At 52.7% G+C, this 18817-nt stretch overlaps 1 protein-coding gene across 4 annotated transcripts in view; it reads left to right on the top strand.

The window, feature by feature from the left end:
* The window catches only part of DUSP8 (dual specificity phosphatase 8), a 46139-nt gene that overhangs the window by 2607 nt on the left and 24715 nt on the right, over positions 1-18817 (top strand). For all 4 annotated transcript variants that reach the window (XM_030273992.4, XM_072929766.1, XM_030273991.4 and 1 more), the window contains exons 2-3: positions 11460-11865; positions 17975-18113. In XM_030273992.4, the coding sequence (XP_030129852.4) occupies positions 11635-11865; positions 17975-18113 (370 nt within the window). In that variant the 5' untranslated portion in view covers positions 11460-11634. The remainder of the gene's footprint in view (positions 1-11459; positions 11866-17974; positions 18114-18817) is intronic.

An 18817-nucleotide genomic window follows, 5' to 3' on the forward strand; every position in this document is an offset into this window, starting at 1 on the left:
ATGAGGGCTCTTCCTCTTTGGATTTGCTTCCTTACCTCTAAACAAGGCTTTTCTTAGGGATCATAGGTTAATTTTTCTGGTGCACAGCCCATCTCCCAAAGCCCTGGGCACAGTCAGCTGAAGAGCATGTTCACACTGTCAAGAATGGGAGGAGGAAAAGGAGGTGCCCCGGCATTTGGCAGCCCTGATTTATGGTGTAGGCTCACAGGACACTGCCATCATACTGAAACCGTGCCAGCAAACTGAATCTGGTAGAGAACGACTGATGAAGACAAGGAGCTTGTGGATGCTCACCCCTCTCTCCCGGTAGGACAGCCAGGGAGAGTCTGTAGACTGTTTTACCCTCTGCCAAGTGTTTAATGGCAGTGTTAAGGGGGAGATGGTTGCAGAAATCCCCAGGTGCTCACGGTCTCTGAGTCTCCCTGCACTCTTCTCCTTGCTGCTATGCAGAGAAACTCCTGCAGCCAGAGCGGCAATGCAGTCATACTGTGGGGAAAGCTTTGACACTCCTCTGCATCCCCATACCCTCTGGGTTTTAAAACCTGTTTTTCAAGCTTTACATTTCTTCTCTGAAGATACACCTGTCCTGCCTGATGCCAGTGGGAAGGAGCACCTGACGTAATTATGGCAGGCTTGGGGAAGGGAGGTGAGTGGCCTGGGAGCATTAATCAGATAAGAAGCTAAACAAGCTCTGTGCTCAAGATTTTCTCAAGCTTGCTCAGGAGACCTGGGTGTACTTCTGTGTGCAGGATTATAACACAGCCAGGGGAGTGGGAGGGAGGGTAAAAACTGACCGTGCCAAGATGTTGTGCACTGCTGGTGTCAGGGGCTGCTGTCAAAGCCAGGCAGAGCTTGTGGTGTGATCAGTGGTAGTGCAGGTTCCTGCAGGGACGGTGAGTGGTGTAGTGCACCCCAGTGATGGCTTTGCCTGCTCATCTGATGGAGGGGGAGACCATGTCATGTGTCTCATCCCCCTGGGACTATTGTTTTGCCAGAAGTGGGCCAGCAGCTGAGACCATGGTGGAACATACCAAGCTCTGGTCATGGTGGGTGCCTTGGTGACCCTGTCTCCTCTTTAGTATGAGTTCATGGAGAGGAAAACATCTCTTTCTCTTCCAAGAGATGTTTCTAGACTTTCTGCCCCAAACCTTTGGGTCCATGCTGTCAAGAGACTCCTTTGGTTCTCAACCATCTTCACTTCAAGCAAGGAGATTAAGAATAAAGGGCTACACTGGGGGACTGTGCACAGCACAGAGCCCTGCTCAGCCTATGCTGCAGACTGCCATGCCTCCCGTAGGATGGTTGGCTCCAGTTCTCGGCTATTTGGCTCTTCCTCTGAGGTTTTCTAGACCCAGCTGGACAAAATAATCTAGGCTAGTGTGCAGGAGGCTTCTTTCCTTGCTTTGCCCAGGGTTTTTTGTGGGGTTGGTTTTGCTTCTTTGGATCTTCAGTTTCCCAGAGTGATAGGTATTGTTTGCATGGTGTCATGGAAGGATCAGCATTTCAGAAGACAGGTGAAGTGCTAGCCCAGGCTGGGTTCAGAGGAGAACCTGCAGGTGCTCACTGGAAGCTGATCCAGTACATAGAGTCTCCTGTTGTAAACAGGGAGCAATAACAGGAGAGAAATGCAGGGGCTGTGTTCATTAAGTTGAAACTTACTTAAGACACTCCAAGGAACCTATCTGGTGCTGGAAATCCTTCTTTGATTTCCTTTTTTCTTCAAACTCCTCTTATGCCTTTTTCCATGTTGTTTTTTGTGTGTGGAAAGCACTCATTGTTCCCTTATGTGTGCCTATATGTCTGCCTTTACTGTATTTTCTTTAAATAAAGCCTTTTCTTGGGTCAGGGACCTTGTGTTCTTCAGGAATTTCTTCAGAGTCCTTCAAGGTCCTCTAGCAATTTGTGACAGAGGCTGTCTGTGTAGGGTTTCTGCGTGCTGAGTTATGGGGAGCATTATTTCTGGGTTCACTGATGACTGGGAACAAGTCATTTGGCAACCAGAAAGGCAAGACAATCTGTTCTGGTGTGGATGCTCGTTCTCCTTTAAGGGAGAGAGGGGTTGGACCAGCTGAACTGCTGAGGTCCCTTTAAACCTAAATTATTGCATGACTAGTCCATAAATATCCACCGTCCTGCTTCTCCCAGGCTTTGGTAGGATACTTGTTATTAGGCAGTGCTGGTGAGGGGACATGAATGAGGTGGACCACTGCTTTGATCCTGCATGGAGGTTCCAGTGACAGCATGACCCTGGCATCCTGTCCCCCACCACGTCCTCCAGCCCTGCTAATGATGCAGTGCGTCTTTCCGGTCCGTCTCTGGCAACCCACATTACTCATCCGGCACGGAGGTGCGCAGTGTGCCTGCATCCCGGCTTTCCAGCTTTTTAATAGGGGATTTAGTTCTCTGAGGAGCTCATGCTGTCTAACACATGGTAATTCAGCTGATGCAGCAGAAGCTCGGGGAGAAATTTCAGTCTATTAGGGCACTGCAGGTTTTTTGCATCGAGCAAATCAAGTCCTTTCCACGTGTTAAACCTGTGCCTGCGTGAATTGCGCGTCTCCCACCGAAATCCAGACCCTCCAGACAAAGAGGGTCCCTCCGTCTCTGGGGCACGCTGCTGAAAAGAAGCAACCAAGAAGTGTCTACAACATCTGATTGTTTTTGCGTTGCCTCTAACAACCCTCACTTCCCAGCTTGTGATGGCAGCCTGGTCCTCCTCGAGCGGTGGCTTGAGTGGAGTTATTCATGCCATCTTCATCCGCCTTGGCCGGCAGCCCTGCGTGGGGAGCGGGCACAGCCAGAGCCTCGCTTGGCACTTGAGGCTGTTGAGTGGAGGGCTGGTGCAGAGAGGGTGCCAGCACTGCTGGCTGCAGCTAGCCCATGAAAAGCCACGTTAACCGCGTTGCTGCTGTCGGGGACCTTGCAGAGATGTCCCCAGCAGCTGTGCTGGCTCAGCAGGGCTGACACCCAGAAGCCAAGCAAGCCTGCACCTGTCCTGTACACCTTACCTGCTGCTCACATCAGGTTCAGGTCTTCTGGTGGAAAGTCAGAAGGATGCAGCAGGGCAGGAAGGTGACCAGAGGGATGAGCCTCCAGCCAAAACTCAGCCAGGGCCCTCTGAATTGCTCTGTGGGGTGGTGAAGAGACAAAATGCTTCCCACACGTCAAGGGAAGTTGACTGCTGCAAAAAAACCCGAATGCAAATCTCTGACTGGGCAGAATCTCCCCAGACACATTCTTTTGTAAAGCATTCTCATTGTACCATTAAAAATAGATCGACGCATTCTCCGCTTGCTTGCTGAATGCTGATGCCTGTTAATTCTGTGTCATCCTCACAATCCCTTCTGCTTTGAGCTTGGCTGCCTCTTTGTCTGGCACCTGAGCAAGGTTCATTCAGCAGTACCTGATGCCAAGATAGGAGTGAGTTCTGTTGGAGTCCAGCAGGACAGCTGGGAAGGTGAGGGTGACTGAAGTGGTCTTAGCTGGGGGTCAGCCAGCCCAGAAAGAGCAAGGCTTGCTGTGATCACCCCAGCTGTCACCTGCAGGGTCAGAAGCAGGGCTGAGTGGGACCTGCTGGCGTGCAGACGTGCAGATGAGTTGGAGGATGTTTAAGCTCTGGGTGGATGTCATGATATATCTCTGGGGTTTTTTTTTTGAAACTGGGGTTAAAGTACACATATATGTCATGCTTAACACCTGCCTGGAGGTGGTGAGGGGAATATTGTTGCCTGTTTCCTCCAGCAAATGAGTCCGTGTAGTTTGCCACCCACAGCAGCAGTGATAATATGGATTCAGAGAGAAGACCTATGTTACAAATGCTGCAATACCCAACTCTCAGTCAGAAGGCCAGGCTGCAGGATTTCATATATGAAGAGCTGTGCCATCTGACCAGCAAGCCATGGCTCAACACACACGGTCATGAGGATGGAGGAAGGTCTGCAAATCACTTTGTTTCACCCCTGTGCCATCTCATATTAAGAACAAAGCCAGCTGGTAATGAATCACAATCCCCAAGGGAAAAGTAGAAGGCAGGAACATCAGCTTGGGCTTTGCCTGTCTCGTGTGGTTTTTTCTAGAGAAAGATAATCCTCCAAAACTCAGAGCTGGTGCCTCCTTGTTAGGGCTGTGGTAGGAAGTAGAACCTGAACTGACACGTGCTAATTCATCCCAAACCCATGAGCAATTTGGCTATTGTGTGCATATAGAAAATTCATCAAGCCATGAACCAGGTCAGAAAACTTGTGAAATGTGTTTGCTGGCCTGGGGAATGTCTCATCCCATGGAAAACCAACATAGCCCCTTGCATTTTCATTGAATTCTGGATCTTCTAGGGAGAGTCACAGTTTTGTGGGAATAGGGAGGCACAGCTGTGGCCATTGGTTTTTGCTGGCGGCAAACCTGTGCTGGGATCTGCACCTCAGTTTGCACTGGCACTCACCAGAAACTGCAGACAACCCAACAGAAAGGAACATCATTATTCTACAGGGAGGCAGGGAGCCTATTTGTCATTTGAATATGGGGGTCTAATGACACTACACTGGCATTAGCCACTGTCATTAGTCACTGTACAGTGCAGTGACTGCCCCTGTGTGTGCTGGGTGCTCCCTTTGACTCACCTGTGACTGTCCCCAGCTCTCTGCTGAGATGGACAAGTTCCTGTCACTGGGGATTGTGCTTAAGAAGTGAAATGCTATATTTATCTGCAGCTTTGAAGAGCCAGAACCACAGCTTAATCCTGTGCTTTCTTTCACTTGGTGTGTAGGTGTTGTGGGAAAATAGGACCCAGGTCCTGGAGACCCTTTCTCCAGGAGACTGCAAATGCACCCAGCAGGTATTTAGGGTGTTCATTGTTTTGGGACGAGAGAGGCAGACCAGCCCTGCAGAAGTATCTGACTGCATACCTTTCTGGGCTGCCTCTGTCTGCTCTTTTTGTAAAAAGGCAAAGAAACACCTTATCCCCAGGATAAACCTTCTGGGCTCAGGGCTCATGCAGCAAATGATGGGAATACCAGGCAGTGGGCAACAAGGGCCCTTGAAGATCAGCAGGACTCGGTTTCTCTTCTCCATCATGACATGTCCTCTGTGATGTGTGCCAGGCTGCTCAAAGCAGAAGGTGCTTTTAGGTCTGGGATGAGAACGTGGCCAGCTCTCAGCTTGGCAGGGTGAGAATAGAAATGGGATAGCTTTGGTATTAGAAAGCAGTGCTTGGGAGCAATATCCTCAGCATGGGCAAAGGCAGTGATTAAATGGCTGGCTGGTCATGGATAACCTTTGGTCTTGGCTTTTGTAGGCTTTAAAATGAAAGCTTGTGTTTATACTAAAGGGGAAAACCATATAAATCATGTTAAAAGCACAAGTCTAAGAGGAGGAGATACTGCCCTTTTCATCTAGAGTCCAGCCAAATTCCTTTCCCTGCTGTCCCTGTTGCTTTTCCTGACCGGATCTCCAGATTGACTACCATTTCTGAAGTCAGAAATTTTTCTGGGAGTGGCCAGTCTATAAATCCTTAACTGCACTTTTTTGGTGGAAACAGGCTGGCAGGCAATTGCATTTGCAGTCCTAACCCATCCAAAGCTGCTGGCACACCATCAGGTGGTGAGAGAGTATCAAGGACCCTTTGCTTGGCTTAACTGCAGCCAGGAGAGCTGATCTGCCTTGTGGGGTGAGGGTGCATGGGAAAGACTCTCTGGCAGCTGGATACAGCCTGTCCTTTTTCCTTTCGTCCCTGAGTTGTCCCATGCCACCAGCCATGTACCCAAGGCTGAGCACGCCCACACCAGCACTGCCGTGTGGCTCCACGCCACGTGTGAATGCACCATCTGGCACTTTGCTGAAGGACACCCTGGCCCTTCAGCCACGTCCTCTGGTGGAAAACACCTTCTGGGCCGCAAGGTGCAGGTGGAGAGGGCAATGGGAGATGCAGGGAGGCGAGTGGGAGTTGTTTAGTTGCGTGCAGCTCCTTGCAGGGCTCTCTGGCATGCTGCTTCCAGCCTACAGGAATTGAAAGGAGACTGTGGTGTAGAAAGGAGGAGAAAAAAATTAAATCATGAGATCAGCAAGCTTGAAACCCTGGCAAAAGTGCAGTGGCTGCCTCCGGGTGATGTGCTGTGGGAAAAAGAGAATGCTGCCCTTTCCCTCCTTTCTGAAGTGCTCCCTGCATGGGGAGGCGTGCGCAGGAGCTCTTGTCCCGGGAGGAACGTCCCTGGGCTGTGCAGAGATCCAAGATGGGGTTGTAAGATCAGTGTGGATGAGGCTGTGGGGGAGTCCTCTGTCTGCTATGTGGGTGGCAGGGGTTAGGAAAGAGCAGTGGATCTCAGCTTGGCTTAGCTGACACCAGGAAAGCCATTGCCATCTTCCCTACATCTTCATACTGCTGGGGTTTGGGGAGATGTCGTTCCTCCCCATCCTTGAGATTCACTAGGGAAAGGTGGACAAACAGATTTTGTGTCTGAATTAGTGGATGTGGTTAGTGGTGTTTCCCAGCCTCCTTTTAAGGAGCAAAGGAAAAAAAATCACTCCAGTTTTTCACCGTCAAGCAGAGAAATCTTTTGTGCTGCCTCTTAAAGGGACCTTGAGTAACTGCTGAGAAATCGTCATCAGTTACATCACCTCTAAAACGGCTGCTGCAGGCACCTGACAGCTTTGTCCCACTGTTACTCTGGGGAATCATTATGCTCCAAATTCCTCGCCCTTGGAGAAAGCCTGCATGGCTCGCCGGGAGGGAGGAGCCACTGCGCAGTTCGTGATGCTGTGAGTGGCAGAACAGGATCGGGAAGAAGGGCTGAGGTTCCCAGCGGATGGGGTAGAGCAGGGGACGCATCCTGGCGTTTCCTAACCTCATCCCACTGGCGAGGCTGGGTTCATCAAGCCGAGCAGGACCCGAGCATCTTTCTGGGAATGAGCTGAAGGCGCTGCAGCAGCATCGCCTCGGGCCGGAGCGCTGCCGTTGCCTGGCAGCTGCGGGTTTCCAGGGAAACCAGAGGTGCTAACTTGTTAATGAGCCCCGCGTCCCTGATTGCTGCTGCAAAATAATAATAATAATTAGTAATGGTCCTGTGATTTAGGAATCCCTCAAACAGCATGAGCCAGCCGAGGGGAGCTTGCTAAGTGCTGAAGCGCTTGAAAGAAATGAGGGGATGAGGATGGAAAAAGGGTGTGGGGCTTGGAAAAACTGCTGTGGTTTATGTCTTAGGAAGTGTCTGGAGAGCTGGGGTCCGGGTGGGATCCTGCCAGCATCCCAGCAGTGAGCCTGAGGCTGGTTGCAGGGCTGACCTGGATGGACAATGGAGCCCTGGCCAGGCAGCATCTCAGTGCACGGCTCACAAGGCACAGATATTTCCCCCAACCCCCAGGGCCACAAGGAGAAAAGCCAAATCATTTAGTCCCTGGTGCCACTGAGTCCCTGGTGGAGATGGCAGTTCTTCAGGAGTGGCTGCTTTCAGATTACTGGGGACAAATAAACAAATGTTTGCCTGTGGTGCCCTTATCCCTTGGTAAACTCACGGTGGAGTCACCACCAGAAGAGTGTGCTCCTGGGATGAGCATCACATGGAGTGTGCTGTAGCTCCAGCCTCAAAGGCACGATGGAAATGTGTTCCTGCAGCAAGGCTGGCTTGCCTGGGGCAGTGGGGGGAGCATCTCCTCGGTGGGGCTGCCTGTGGAGGGTAGAGCTCTCCAGGACACAACATGAGCTTGGTGCAAGGAGTGGACATGCTGGTTAGTGAGGTTTGGGGTTGCTATAGAGACCTGCTGCCCTTCCAGCTGATGTCTCCAGTAAAAGATAAACCAGATCTGTGCCCTTCCCATGGCACATCTCTCAGCTGGGAGCCTTGTGCAAGATGAGCAGTTGAGGGAAGTGGTCTCCTCTGGGTGATCCCCCCAGCACAGGGATGAGTTCCTGTGGTCTTTCATGCCACATGGACAGACTCAGGCTGGGGTGTGTCCTGGGTTTTCTTGCTCTCTTGCCTGGCCTGTCCAGAAGAAGGTCACAGCCAGGCTGACCACTTGCATGCTGTGTGCATCTCTGCCATACTTGTGACTTGTGTGGCCAGCTCCCCTCACCTACACAGGTATTGTGGAGTGACACCAGGGACAGAGTCCCACTGAGTTGGCCCAGCCCTCTGCTAATCCCTGCCCATCCCTGGGCTGAAGTGTGGCCTCTCCTGCTGTCTGTCCCCATTCAGCTAAGCCATGTGCCCATCTCCTCATTACAGGCACTCCAGAGAGAGGTGGGATTAAAGGATTATGATAATGTTCTTCAGGAACACTCAAGAAGATTAAGATGGCTTTAATAAACTGATAAGAGAGGAACACAGCTATGTTTCTGAAACCCTAATTTAAGTTCCAGGTTAACCTTTTCCCCTGGTCTCCTCTCACCAGGGTGAGAAGATCTCTTACTTTAGTAGAGCTCCATGGCTAAGCCTCTTCCCTCAGTTTTCCTTCTGACCCATCTGAGCAGAAGCAGAAAGACATCATCCCTCCTTCTCTGGTCTTCCCAGAGTTGAGGACATTACAGCTGGTTCTTCTCAGAGACCATCTCATACACAGCCTGCAAGGTGCTGTGGAGGTGCTATCAGAGATGTTGCTTGTCTGCCTTTGACCTGGCTGAACCTTTACAGAGAAGTCCTCGGGTCTTGGTTCTAATGCCAAGGTTACAGCTCCCCATGACCACACTGAGCTGGCCAACTCCATCCCCTGTAAAGGAAAGAGGGGCAGAACAGACTAACCTTGCCCTGCCTTCCCCCACATCTTTTGGGTGGAGATGGGAGTGGGACCTGTTTGATGTGTCACATGTGTCTGCAGAGGTTTATCTGGTTGTTCTGCAGGAGAGGGGTTATTAGATGAGTTGGGAAACCTCATTTTTCTTCTCCAATCTCTTCCACCCAAGCTTCCAGTCACCTGCCAAACTTTGTGAAGGCCTCTTGTGCCTTGGTTTCTCTTAAGAGTATGTTCATCAGGATCTGTTATCTTTTCTAGACCACTCTATTTGACAAAAAAGTTTACCCCTTGCTCACTATCTGGAGATTGGATACCATGTTATATCCGGAGTTCTGCAATGTTGGATCACTCCTTCCTCCCCCTTCACTCATCCCTCTGCCACTGTATTATTCTAGGTTTTTTTGCCTGTCAACTCTTTCTACTCCCTTTTTCTTTCTTTGATGTAATTGGAAGAGCCAAAAAACATTCACAGCCTGGTGTCCTGATGGGTAACGGAGGCAGAAAGTGATTTGGGGAGTGGGGTGTGAAAGGAAGACTAAGGGGAAAAGCTGGCTAATTTGCATCCTTTCTGAGTGCCCTGGCTCTATAGCCAAGGGACAGCAGGGGGGCTTCTGGCAAGGCGGTAGCAACGTAATGAGGTGTGTCATATCCCAGCAGGAGCCAGCCTCGCTCCCCCTCAGACCCCCTAATTAGAACTGTTTCAATTTTTAAGCCCCCCTGAGGAGAGCTGGGGGGGACCGCGGTGCCCGCCGAGGTGGCTGCTCTAATTGGAATTGTGGCGAGGAGCCGCGGAGCGCTCCGTGGGGCCGGGCACAGCCATGCCAGAGTGCCACGGGGCTGCCAAAATGCTTTGTGCCAGGAGGGGCTGTCACTGTCTCAGCTTCTAGGGGATTTTTTCCCTCCTGTAATTTGTATGAACATGTTGGCAGAGGCAGCAGGGGTGTGATACAAGGGCAGAAAAGTGCTGCACATCCTAATGTGGCCTGCAATTGGGAGCTTGGATCCTGAGCTGAAGCCTGGGATACCTACTCCTGCTTTGGGAGGCAGGTCTGGTAGCCCAGGGAAATTTGGGCTGCTAGTGCTGGAGTCACAAGCCAGAGCAAAGGCTGGAAACCCCATCCTCACATTCTGTGGCTTTCCATTCTTTTCCTACAAGCTGTCAGTGTCCTCTGGGTTTGGTGACTGGTAACTGAGGTCCCTGTCATGTCACCCAGTAGCATGTCTGACTCAAGCATCTTTTGTGTATCTTGAGCTACCATTGCAGTAGGTGCCTGCAGGTGTAAGAGCTTATGGGAACTGCTGGCTTGCTCGGATCAGAGTGACTCGTAAGCCTCCTCTGGTCTGTGGACCAAGTCCTGATCCTGCAGAGGTCAATGAAAATCCTTAGGCTGGCCTTTTCAGGCACGTTATTCATAGTCCTCCTAATTCAGATGCATTAAAGCTTCCATGAAGCAGCTTGTGGGTTCTCTCTAAAACACCGTCTGGCAAGAACAAGAGGAGCCGGGTAGTAGCCCAGGCTTATTTTCTGAATGACTGCAGTGGCATTAAAACCTAATGCCATTAAAACATCCTTGCACTGACGTGTTCCATTAAAACTTAAGAGGACACCCTGAGCTGAATGCTCCCTAGCTTGCCTGCTTACCTCGTGGGCTGGACATGGAGGAATCTTGTTCTTCACCTCAGAGAGCACCAGGCTTGGCCCCCCTCATCTCCTGAGATGGAAACACAGGGTATTTGTATACTGGGTATACTGTATGTGAAGCCTGTTAATAATTCTGTACAAGTTAGGTGCTGAAAAGCAGAGAGCTCTCTGGGGCCATCTCTGTCCAAGTACACCTTTCCAGCACCTCTGCCTTGAGGCCTGGCCTCTTTCTTGAAGACAGAAGTAAAGGCCAACTTGATTTCTTGTCTTCTCTTGACTTGCCAGGAGGCAAGATACCCATGAGCAGGCTCTAATAAACAAGCAGGTGAAATCCAGTGTGAAGTGGTTTGAGTGAGCAAACCTGATTTGGTGGTATGTGTAATGGGCCCTGAAGTAGCTTTTACCATGCAGCAGCAGAACCTTAGAGCTGAGCTGAGCTGCTTCTGTGAAACCATCTGGTCTTGGCAGAGGTCAGAAAAAACAAATTGAGTATGAGGAGCTGTTGGACTACAAACAGGGAAAGGAGGTGACATCTTGCCCTGTGCAGGGCCCTGGTGTGCCTGGCTCTCAAACACAGCACATCAGGGCTGGCCAGAGTGGCAAAAGGTGTCTGTCTGTGTAACTGGCAGCTCTGTGGATGCTTTGTCCTGAAAAGCTCCTTAAATTAGGTCTAAATGTGGTAAGAACTGTGGAGACGATTAGGGAACAGGCACATGTGGTGTTTTCTGGTGCAAATAGTAAGGGTCACCCGGAGGAGCCATCAGTTAGCAGATTTGGAGCAAACCAGGGGAAGGACTTCTTCAGTGTAATTAGCAAGCCATTCTGCTCCCTGCCACTGGCCACTGTGCCTGTTAAATCAAAAGCTGACATGACTTCAAAGAGCAATCAGACAAATTTATGGAAGAGAGTTCTGCTGAGGGCTATTAAATACATAGAGAAAACTTCTGGCTTGGGCCGCTCTGGAGACACACATGCCAGCAGGCTGGGAGAACAAACCTCGAAAGTGTGGCTTGGTGCACCCTTAGGTTCTTCTGAAGACATCCACCAGGTATCGTCCTGCCTAGCTGATGGGTTGTCATCTCCTTTCTTCTCTTTCCAGGTTCAGCACAATGAGTTGGCATTCTGGGCATTAGCAGCGTGAGGAGAATAGGACGGGTGCTGCCCTGCTCACCCCTCACCCCTCGCTCATTCCCCTTGGGGAGACGGGTGCTGGCGTCCCTGCCCTGCCCTTCCACCCCTTGCTCCCCACTTGCCATAGAGGGGACTGGCCCGTTATGGCTGGGGACAGGCTCCCACGCAAGGTGATGGACCCCAAAAAGCTGGCCAGCCTCCTGAGGAACGGAGCGGAGGGCACCCTGGTCATCGACAGCCGCTCCTTCGTGGAGTACAACTCCTGGCACGTCCTCAGCTCCGTCAACATCTGCTGCTCCAAGCTTGTCAAGAGAAGGCTCCAACAGGACAAGGTCTCCATCACGGAGCTCATCCAGCCTGCCTCCAAGATGAAGGTAAGGGATCTGACCCTTGTGGGATGCAGACTGGCCTAAGGGATCCTTCCCCTCCATCCCTTGACCCTAGATATCTGCCAGCATCTCTTTGACACCCTTTGGAGAACTAAAGTGTGAGCTCATTTGGCCTCAGGGCTGTCCTCGGGAACCTGTTCATTGCCCCCACCCCACTGACGTGGCTCCCTGCTTCAGAAGCCCTCCCCAAGCAAGTCTAACAGGTATATCAGCTTTAGGACTTGTCTTATGACAGCAAACAACCCCCCAAAGCCTTCCTGGAGCTGTAAACTTAATCCCCTGCTAAAAACTCTTCCCCTCCCCTCTGTCATCTCTGACTCCATTCAGGGACATGTAATCCTCCTCCCCTGTGACGCCAGAAGCTCTTATCCGGTGTCATGGCATATTATCTCTCCCAGGCTTCTCTCTATCGCTCCTGGTTAAATAATAGAGGTGGCTCTGAGCCACGGAGCTGGGCTGGAGCTCCGGCCGGAGCACCGCCGGGTGTCCCGGCAGAGCCGCGGGCCAGGTCGTGCCCTCCGCGGAGGCTGCCGGAGGGATGCTCCGGTGGGTGCCGAGATGCTGCCGGAGGGATGCCCCGGTGGGTGCCGAGATGCTGCCGGAGGGCTGCCTCGGTGGGTGCCGCAGTGGCCACGGGACGAGCCCGAGGATGCTTCACCATCCAAAGGGTGACTTGCCATCACAGCCCTGCCAGTTCGCTCCCACCGTTCCCCCCACTCCCGCCTTGTAATTTTATGGCAAAGCGAGGGTAATTCAGGCGATTAATCAAATGCTGGGCCCAGCTGGAGCCATCTGCGTGGTGTGTCCCCCCCGCCCCGCCACCCCTTGAAGCCACCGCTGTCCGCATTGGCTGGCGGTGACATCACCCCGCGGGATCAAGGGGACTGGCGGCGCGGGGGGGCCGGCCTCTCGCCAATCTGCTTCGGGGATGCTCTGGGCTGGGCGATTTGGAGGGGATTGCAGAGACTGATTCCTGAACGGCTTTAGCTGCTCTTAAATCCCCCGGAGAATAAAGCAGAATAATCAGTTTTTCGCCAGCTCCGAGGAGAGCGGAGCGGCCGCCCTCCTCCCGGCGAGGGTCACCTCTGCAGTGGCCGCTGTCACGTGGAGCGGCAGCAGCAGCAGAACGAGCGATGCGCAAGGGGGAGGAAGAAGAGGAGGGTGCTAGGGAAGGGGGAAGCGTGGAAGAGTTAACATCAGCTGATGCCATCCGCCTGCAAACCTGCAGCTCGCCAGCTGCAGTGGAGCAGTGCGCTCCCAAAGGGGCCGGCTGGTCCTTCCTGGCATTCCCTGCTCTGTCCCCATAGAAGGGGCGTAGAAGGATCGTTTTCTCTCGGCTCCTGGATCATTGCATAGCGGTCCACGTACTGGCTGGGGATGTGACTGTAACCAGGGATGCTAGGGGAAGAGGAGAGAGGCGTTGCCGTCGCCTTTAATTCCTTTTTGCTTTTCTTTTGGTTACGGCTGAAATCCCTCCTGGCACATCCATGGGCAGGAGGCTGCATGTCCCCGCTTCTGCTGCTGCTCTGCACAGCCCCTGCCGTGCCCACCGCTTGCTGGCTCTCCCAACACATGCAGCTCAGGAATTAATTAAGCGTCAGCACACCCTTGAGAGGTTAAGCCACTTGTCCTGGGAAGCTAGAATCAGGGGACTGGGAGGGCATCATTGCTGTATTCTCATCTGGCATAAAGCAGGGATGGTGCCTGTGGCTTGGGCTGTCCAAGCCTTTCTGTGCATGCACTTGTGTGTTTGCGTTTTGGGGTGATGAACTCTCTTCTCGCCCTTTTTCCTTCTCCCCACCTCCCATTTCAGCCAGCCTGTATTTTGGGACCCTGAGAAATCAGTATGAGCTGCTGCCTCAGCAGAGGCGCACAGATCCTCAGAAAGCTGATGGAGACCCCTGACACCCTGTGTCGTTTCCCTGCCTCCTCTGCCTCCCGCAGCCCTGCCGTGCCCCCGGCTCCCCGGTGCTGGGGGGCGGGGGGCACGGCTGGCGTGGGGAGCAGATGGCAGGAAGGGTGACATCAGTAGCGCGATTGTCCGGCCCCATTATTCCTCCTGACGGGCCTCCCGCCCTCCTCCTGTTTCCTGCTCCCGGCCGGCCGGGGCTGCCGAGACAAAGGCGGATGGCAGCGACGGGGGCTGCCCGGGCAGCCCAAGGGCAGCCCCGAGCCCGAGCCTCGTCCCACGGCTCCGAGCCTCCATCCCACCCCAGCCCTTCTCAGCGCGGGGTTCGCCTCCTGGTACAGCGCAAAGCATTCGGGCAAACCCCACCTGGCCGCCAACGCCGCTCCTCCTGCCTGCGTGCTGGCAGCGGCGGGTGGGAGAATTTGTCTAATTTGGCTTTTCCCAGTGCTTACTCTCTCCTTTTCCGTATTGCAGTTCAGGAAGGGTACCGTTAGCAATGCTTCTGTGGGCTGCAGTTTGGAGTGATGCTGTGAAATAACAGCAGCTCCTGGCTTTTTTTGGAGCAAGGAGAGGAAAGGACCGTTTGGGAGGAAAGAAGAAACGGAGACATTTAAAATCCCTTTCTTTTTTTCAATGATTGTGGCAGCTGCTGTAGCCACTGCTGCCCAAGCCCTGGTATGGACTATCTTCCCATGGTGCCTAATCTGGGAAAAGCTGCAGCAGCAATTCCTCTTGCAGTCATTTCCCTCCACGCAGAAATGGTACCAACATAACTGCTTCTGGTTGGTTGTGAACCCTTCTCCCAGTGCTGGCAATAGTAAACTCTCACAACAATAAATTCCGATAACAACTGGAATGATTCAGCTCCTCGGTGCAGTTTGGAGACCCGAGGTTATGGGAAATTCCTACTTGGGTTATTCACTAGCATTTCTTTAGGGAAATGTTGAAAATTTTACTTCTTCAAGATCTCCCTGGAAAGTCCACCTCTCAACCACTTCTCACTTCCTGAAATGGAGCAATCTCCAGAGCAACTACAGCCGTGCTTTGAGGCAAGACAAGGGTCTCTTCAGGTGATGGGAATATTTATTTCTTTGCATTAGGAGCTTGGCTCTGCAAGCAGCTTTTTGGCTTGAGGGAAAGCCGGGGCTTATTTTTGAGCCGTGTGCCTGGCTGCTCTTTATGTCAATGGAAGCCCTGTTATTTCAGTGGGGTGATTCACTGTGTTTTGAAACAATACGTGACTGAGATGTCAGTAGTAATTGGGATAATAATAATAGCTCACTCTTATCTTAGCCTGGATCACCTGTAGAGCATCATTATCACTGCTTGGCAGCTGGGGAGAGACAGAGCTGGGACCTGAGCTGTGTTAACCATGCAGTGCTGGGGACTGATGTCCATGTGGGAGTTACCTCCAGCCAGAGATGGGGACAATGGTGGGAGGCACAGGGCTTGGCACAAAGGCAATGAATCGATGCTCTCAGCTGGGTTTGGTTGGCGCTGTTGGCTAGGTGATCCTGGCTCCTGGCTGGTCATACCCCATACCCCTCCAGCCAGGATTTTAGCAGGGAGGAGGTTTGTTCCTGGGGAGCTGCTCTGGGGCAACTCCAGCACTGGAGTGGGCCAGCAGCTTTTCAAAGGCATGAATGGGTTTGCAAGCCCCACCCAACATCTATCTGGAGCCAAAAGACTTGCTTCATCTTGGCCCTCCTGTAGCTTGCTGGATGGATATGGGGACCCTGTTTGGAGAGTGATGCCTGGGGTTACTTCAGGAGTCTTGGAGTGACAGCAATCCACATGAAAGTGTGGCTTCTCAGAAGGATACCTCTGTTGTCAGTTATGTCCCTGTCCTATGCCAGCACCTGGCAGAAGCAGGAATCTAGTATGGGGTGTCTCTTCAGCTTTACCCTCCTCCTCTGCCCCAGTTAGCTTTTAGCCTCCCTATGTTTAAAGCCAGAGAAGGGGCATTTCAGGAGGGCACAAGATTAATGGGAGACCCATGTGCTTTGTTAAATGTCTGTGTCTTAATTCCCTTTGTGGTGAGGAGCCAGAATGCCAGTGCATCCTTGTATGCTCCATGAGGGCTCCTCAGGACCTTCCTGCAGGTATCCTCACCCCAGCAAGCCAGGTATTTACTTTCTGCAGCCAGGTCATGCAAGGCCAGCACTCGATTGGCATTTACATTGAGTGAAACCTTATAACTTTAATAAGATGTAAACCGTGTTGCACATCTTTGCTGTCGCTCAGCAACCCTGAAGTAATGGCCCAAACAAAGCCTTCCCGTGTGGAGGGAACACTAAATCCTATTGTGGGATAACACTGCTCAGCCAGAGCTGGTATCTCTCCTGCAGCCTCCTCAGCCTGGACTGTGCAGCTAGGATGAGCCCCTGCCCCACCACAGAGTGGTTGCCACCTCACTGTACTTTGGGGGAAAGATGTTCTTGCTGGCATGGGGCTTCAGGGTGAGAAATGGGTCTTTGGGATGTGCTAGGGAGCCTTGAAGGGCTAGGCAGCTGCAGAGGACTGGTAGGTTCCCGCTTCTGAATCAGCTTGTCAGCCACCGTGTTTCCCTCCAGCTGTGCTTGGACGACCTCCCACAAAAGTCCTGCATCAGGATTGGCTGAGGAAAAGATGCTGGAGTAGATCCTCATCTGGCTTATCTCAGGTGGCTTCAGTCATTTTTCAGTGTCTTATTTTAGAATTCTCATGTCCTTTTCTCTTCCTTCTTATCCTGCCCTTTCATGACTTCTGTCATCCTGCTGAGCCATGGGGCCAGTTTTGCCTTCCAGTCGCTGGAGCCAGGCTGGGGACAGGTGGGTCCTTTGAGCCCCCCTCCTCGTGCCCAGCTGTGCGTGGTGCCCCAGCGGGGATCTCTGTCGGTGCGGGGCTGTCCTTCCGCTGCGGCGCGGAGATGTGATGAGCTCAGCTAAATCAGTGCTCCCTGCAGTTTTATTTGGATGGTGCTCACGTTGCTGAGCAGGGAAGCACCTGCAGCAGGGTGTGAAAGCAGCATTAATAATGACAGCAACCCTGAGCGAATCTGCTCTGTGGTGAGATAGGGCTTGGCAGTGAGACAGCAAAATGAGGCGGGTGTCCATGAGTGGTACCTTGCTCAAGGGGTCTCCTAAAGATGTTTTGGAGAGGGCTTGGCACGGGGTGGCCAATGGGCAGATCTACCACTCGCTGCTGAGAAGAGAGCAGCTTGAACACATTCCCTCCTTCCCTGCTTGCTGCTGCCTCCCCCTCCTCCCATGATGTGATGGATGTGCCTTACCCCTCCGGCTGGAAGGGCAGGTGCTCTCAGGGCAGGTGTGTGCCATACACCCAGCTCTTCAGCAGAGGAGCTAAGCTATGCCTCTGTGAGGATTTTTATATCCTTTTGGTGCATGGACTTTCGGGTAGGTCTGGGAGTGATTGGCTGTGCCTTGAGTGCTCTCATTGCAATCCAGTCATCACCAGGCATGGCAGAACTCCTGCCTGCAGGTCATCCCACCATCTCACCTCCTCAGTTTATCCTTGCAGTGTGCAGGCCCCAGCACACATTACAAAAGGAAGAAAAAGCATCACCCGGAACATCCACTAAGCAAAAGAAGAGATTTTCCCTTTCCTTCAGCCCTTAGGGGTGATCTGCAGGTTTGGTGTAGTGCCTATAGAGGTGTTACTGTGCTTAGGCATGGTGTCCCCAGGCTGAGCCATGAAGAGCTGTTGGTCCAGCCCCCACTGACTCCAGCCACAGCACAAGGGCTGTGCTGGGAGCACCCCTGCCTGCAGAACCACTCCCGAATCCCTGTGTTCTTGTTCCTGTGACACCAGCCAGGCTGAGGAGGAGTATCCGAGGGCAAAAGTCGGCTGAGGAGGAAGTAATGGAAGAAGTTAAGTAACAGCAAGCTGAGGTGGGCGATGGGGAGGAGTGACCCTCTTTTAGGTGGTATGCTCAAAAGCGCTCGTAGTTGGTGAGAGTGCACCAGTGGGCACCTCTACTGACACATTCACTGGTAGCCGTGGAGCACAGTCCCAGCCTGGCTGGACACTCCATTTCGTGGTCAAAACTAGCTTGTGGGAATGGTGTGGAGCTGGAATTTCCTACTTATGTGACCACTAAATTCAGCTTTGCTTTCCATGGTGCTGTGGAATCCTCAGTGCTCAGCCCATTTCTCTGATGCCCGTTTTTTGCCGCTGCCGCTGCAGGTGGAGGCGGAGGATCACCAGGACGTGGTGGTCTATGACCAGAGCACACGGGACGTCACCGGCTTGGCTGCTGACAGCTTCCTCTCCATCCTCCTGGGCAAGTTGGACAGCTGCTTCCACAGCGTCTCCATCCTCACAGGTAGGAGCCCTGGGTTATCACTCCAAGGGCACTCGTGCCCTTAGCCTGGAGTGACGGAGCTGTGGTCATCTGTGTCCATGTGCACCCACTTCCCTGGCCACCAGTGGCTGTGGTGGAGGAAGGCAGCCCTGCATGCAGGCTGAGGAGCCTCAGCCCACGCTGGCATCACTGGATCTTCCCCGTGCCTTTGTTCTTGCACTGTCCATCTCCTCGCCGCTGCACCCAGCAGCCAGGGTGAATGAAAGAGGAGGGTACAGAGGAGGTGTGGTGGCATGGATCCAGCCATCCAAAAGCTGCCCTTTGTTCTCCCATCCCTGTATTGCTTCATCCCTGGTCAATGTGCCAAGTACCAGACCTGGTTCAGGCACTCTGCTCCCTTTTGCTGTTGTTAAAGGGAGGGCAGGAGAAGAAATCCATGGGTGTACTGGAAAGGAGAAGGATGGCAGGGGCAGAGGGTCATCACTGCGTGAGTCAGGGTCTGCTGGAGATGATGCTCTCCGGGCACAAATGTGCAGGCAGGAGGAGGCACATGCTGCCCTAATTACAGCTCTTCTGCAATGAGGCAGGTGACTGATGAATGAAAAGCTCCGACCCAGCAGAGGAGAAGAGAGAGGCAGGGAACTGCCTGAGGGAGAGCTGAAGATGCCTTTGGTTCCCCTTGGCTGGGACAACCAGGGATCTGCCTACCTTTGAGCTTTCTGCCC

This window comes from Taeniopygia guttata, chromosome 5 (genome assembly GCF_048771995.1).
Source record: "Taeniopygia guttata chromosome 5, bTaeGut7.mat, whole genome shotgun sequence".
Classification (NCBI taxonomy): Eukaryota; Metazoa; Chordata; class Aves; order Passeriformes; family Estrildidae; genus Taeniopygia; species Taeniopygia guttata.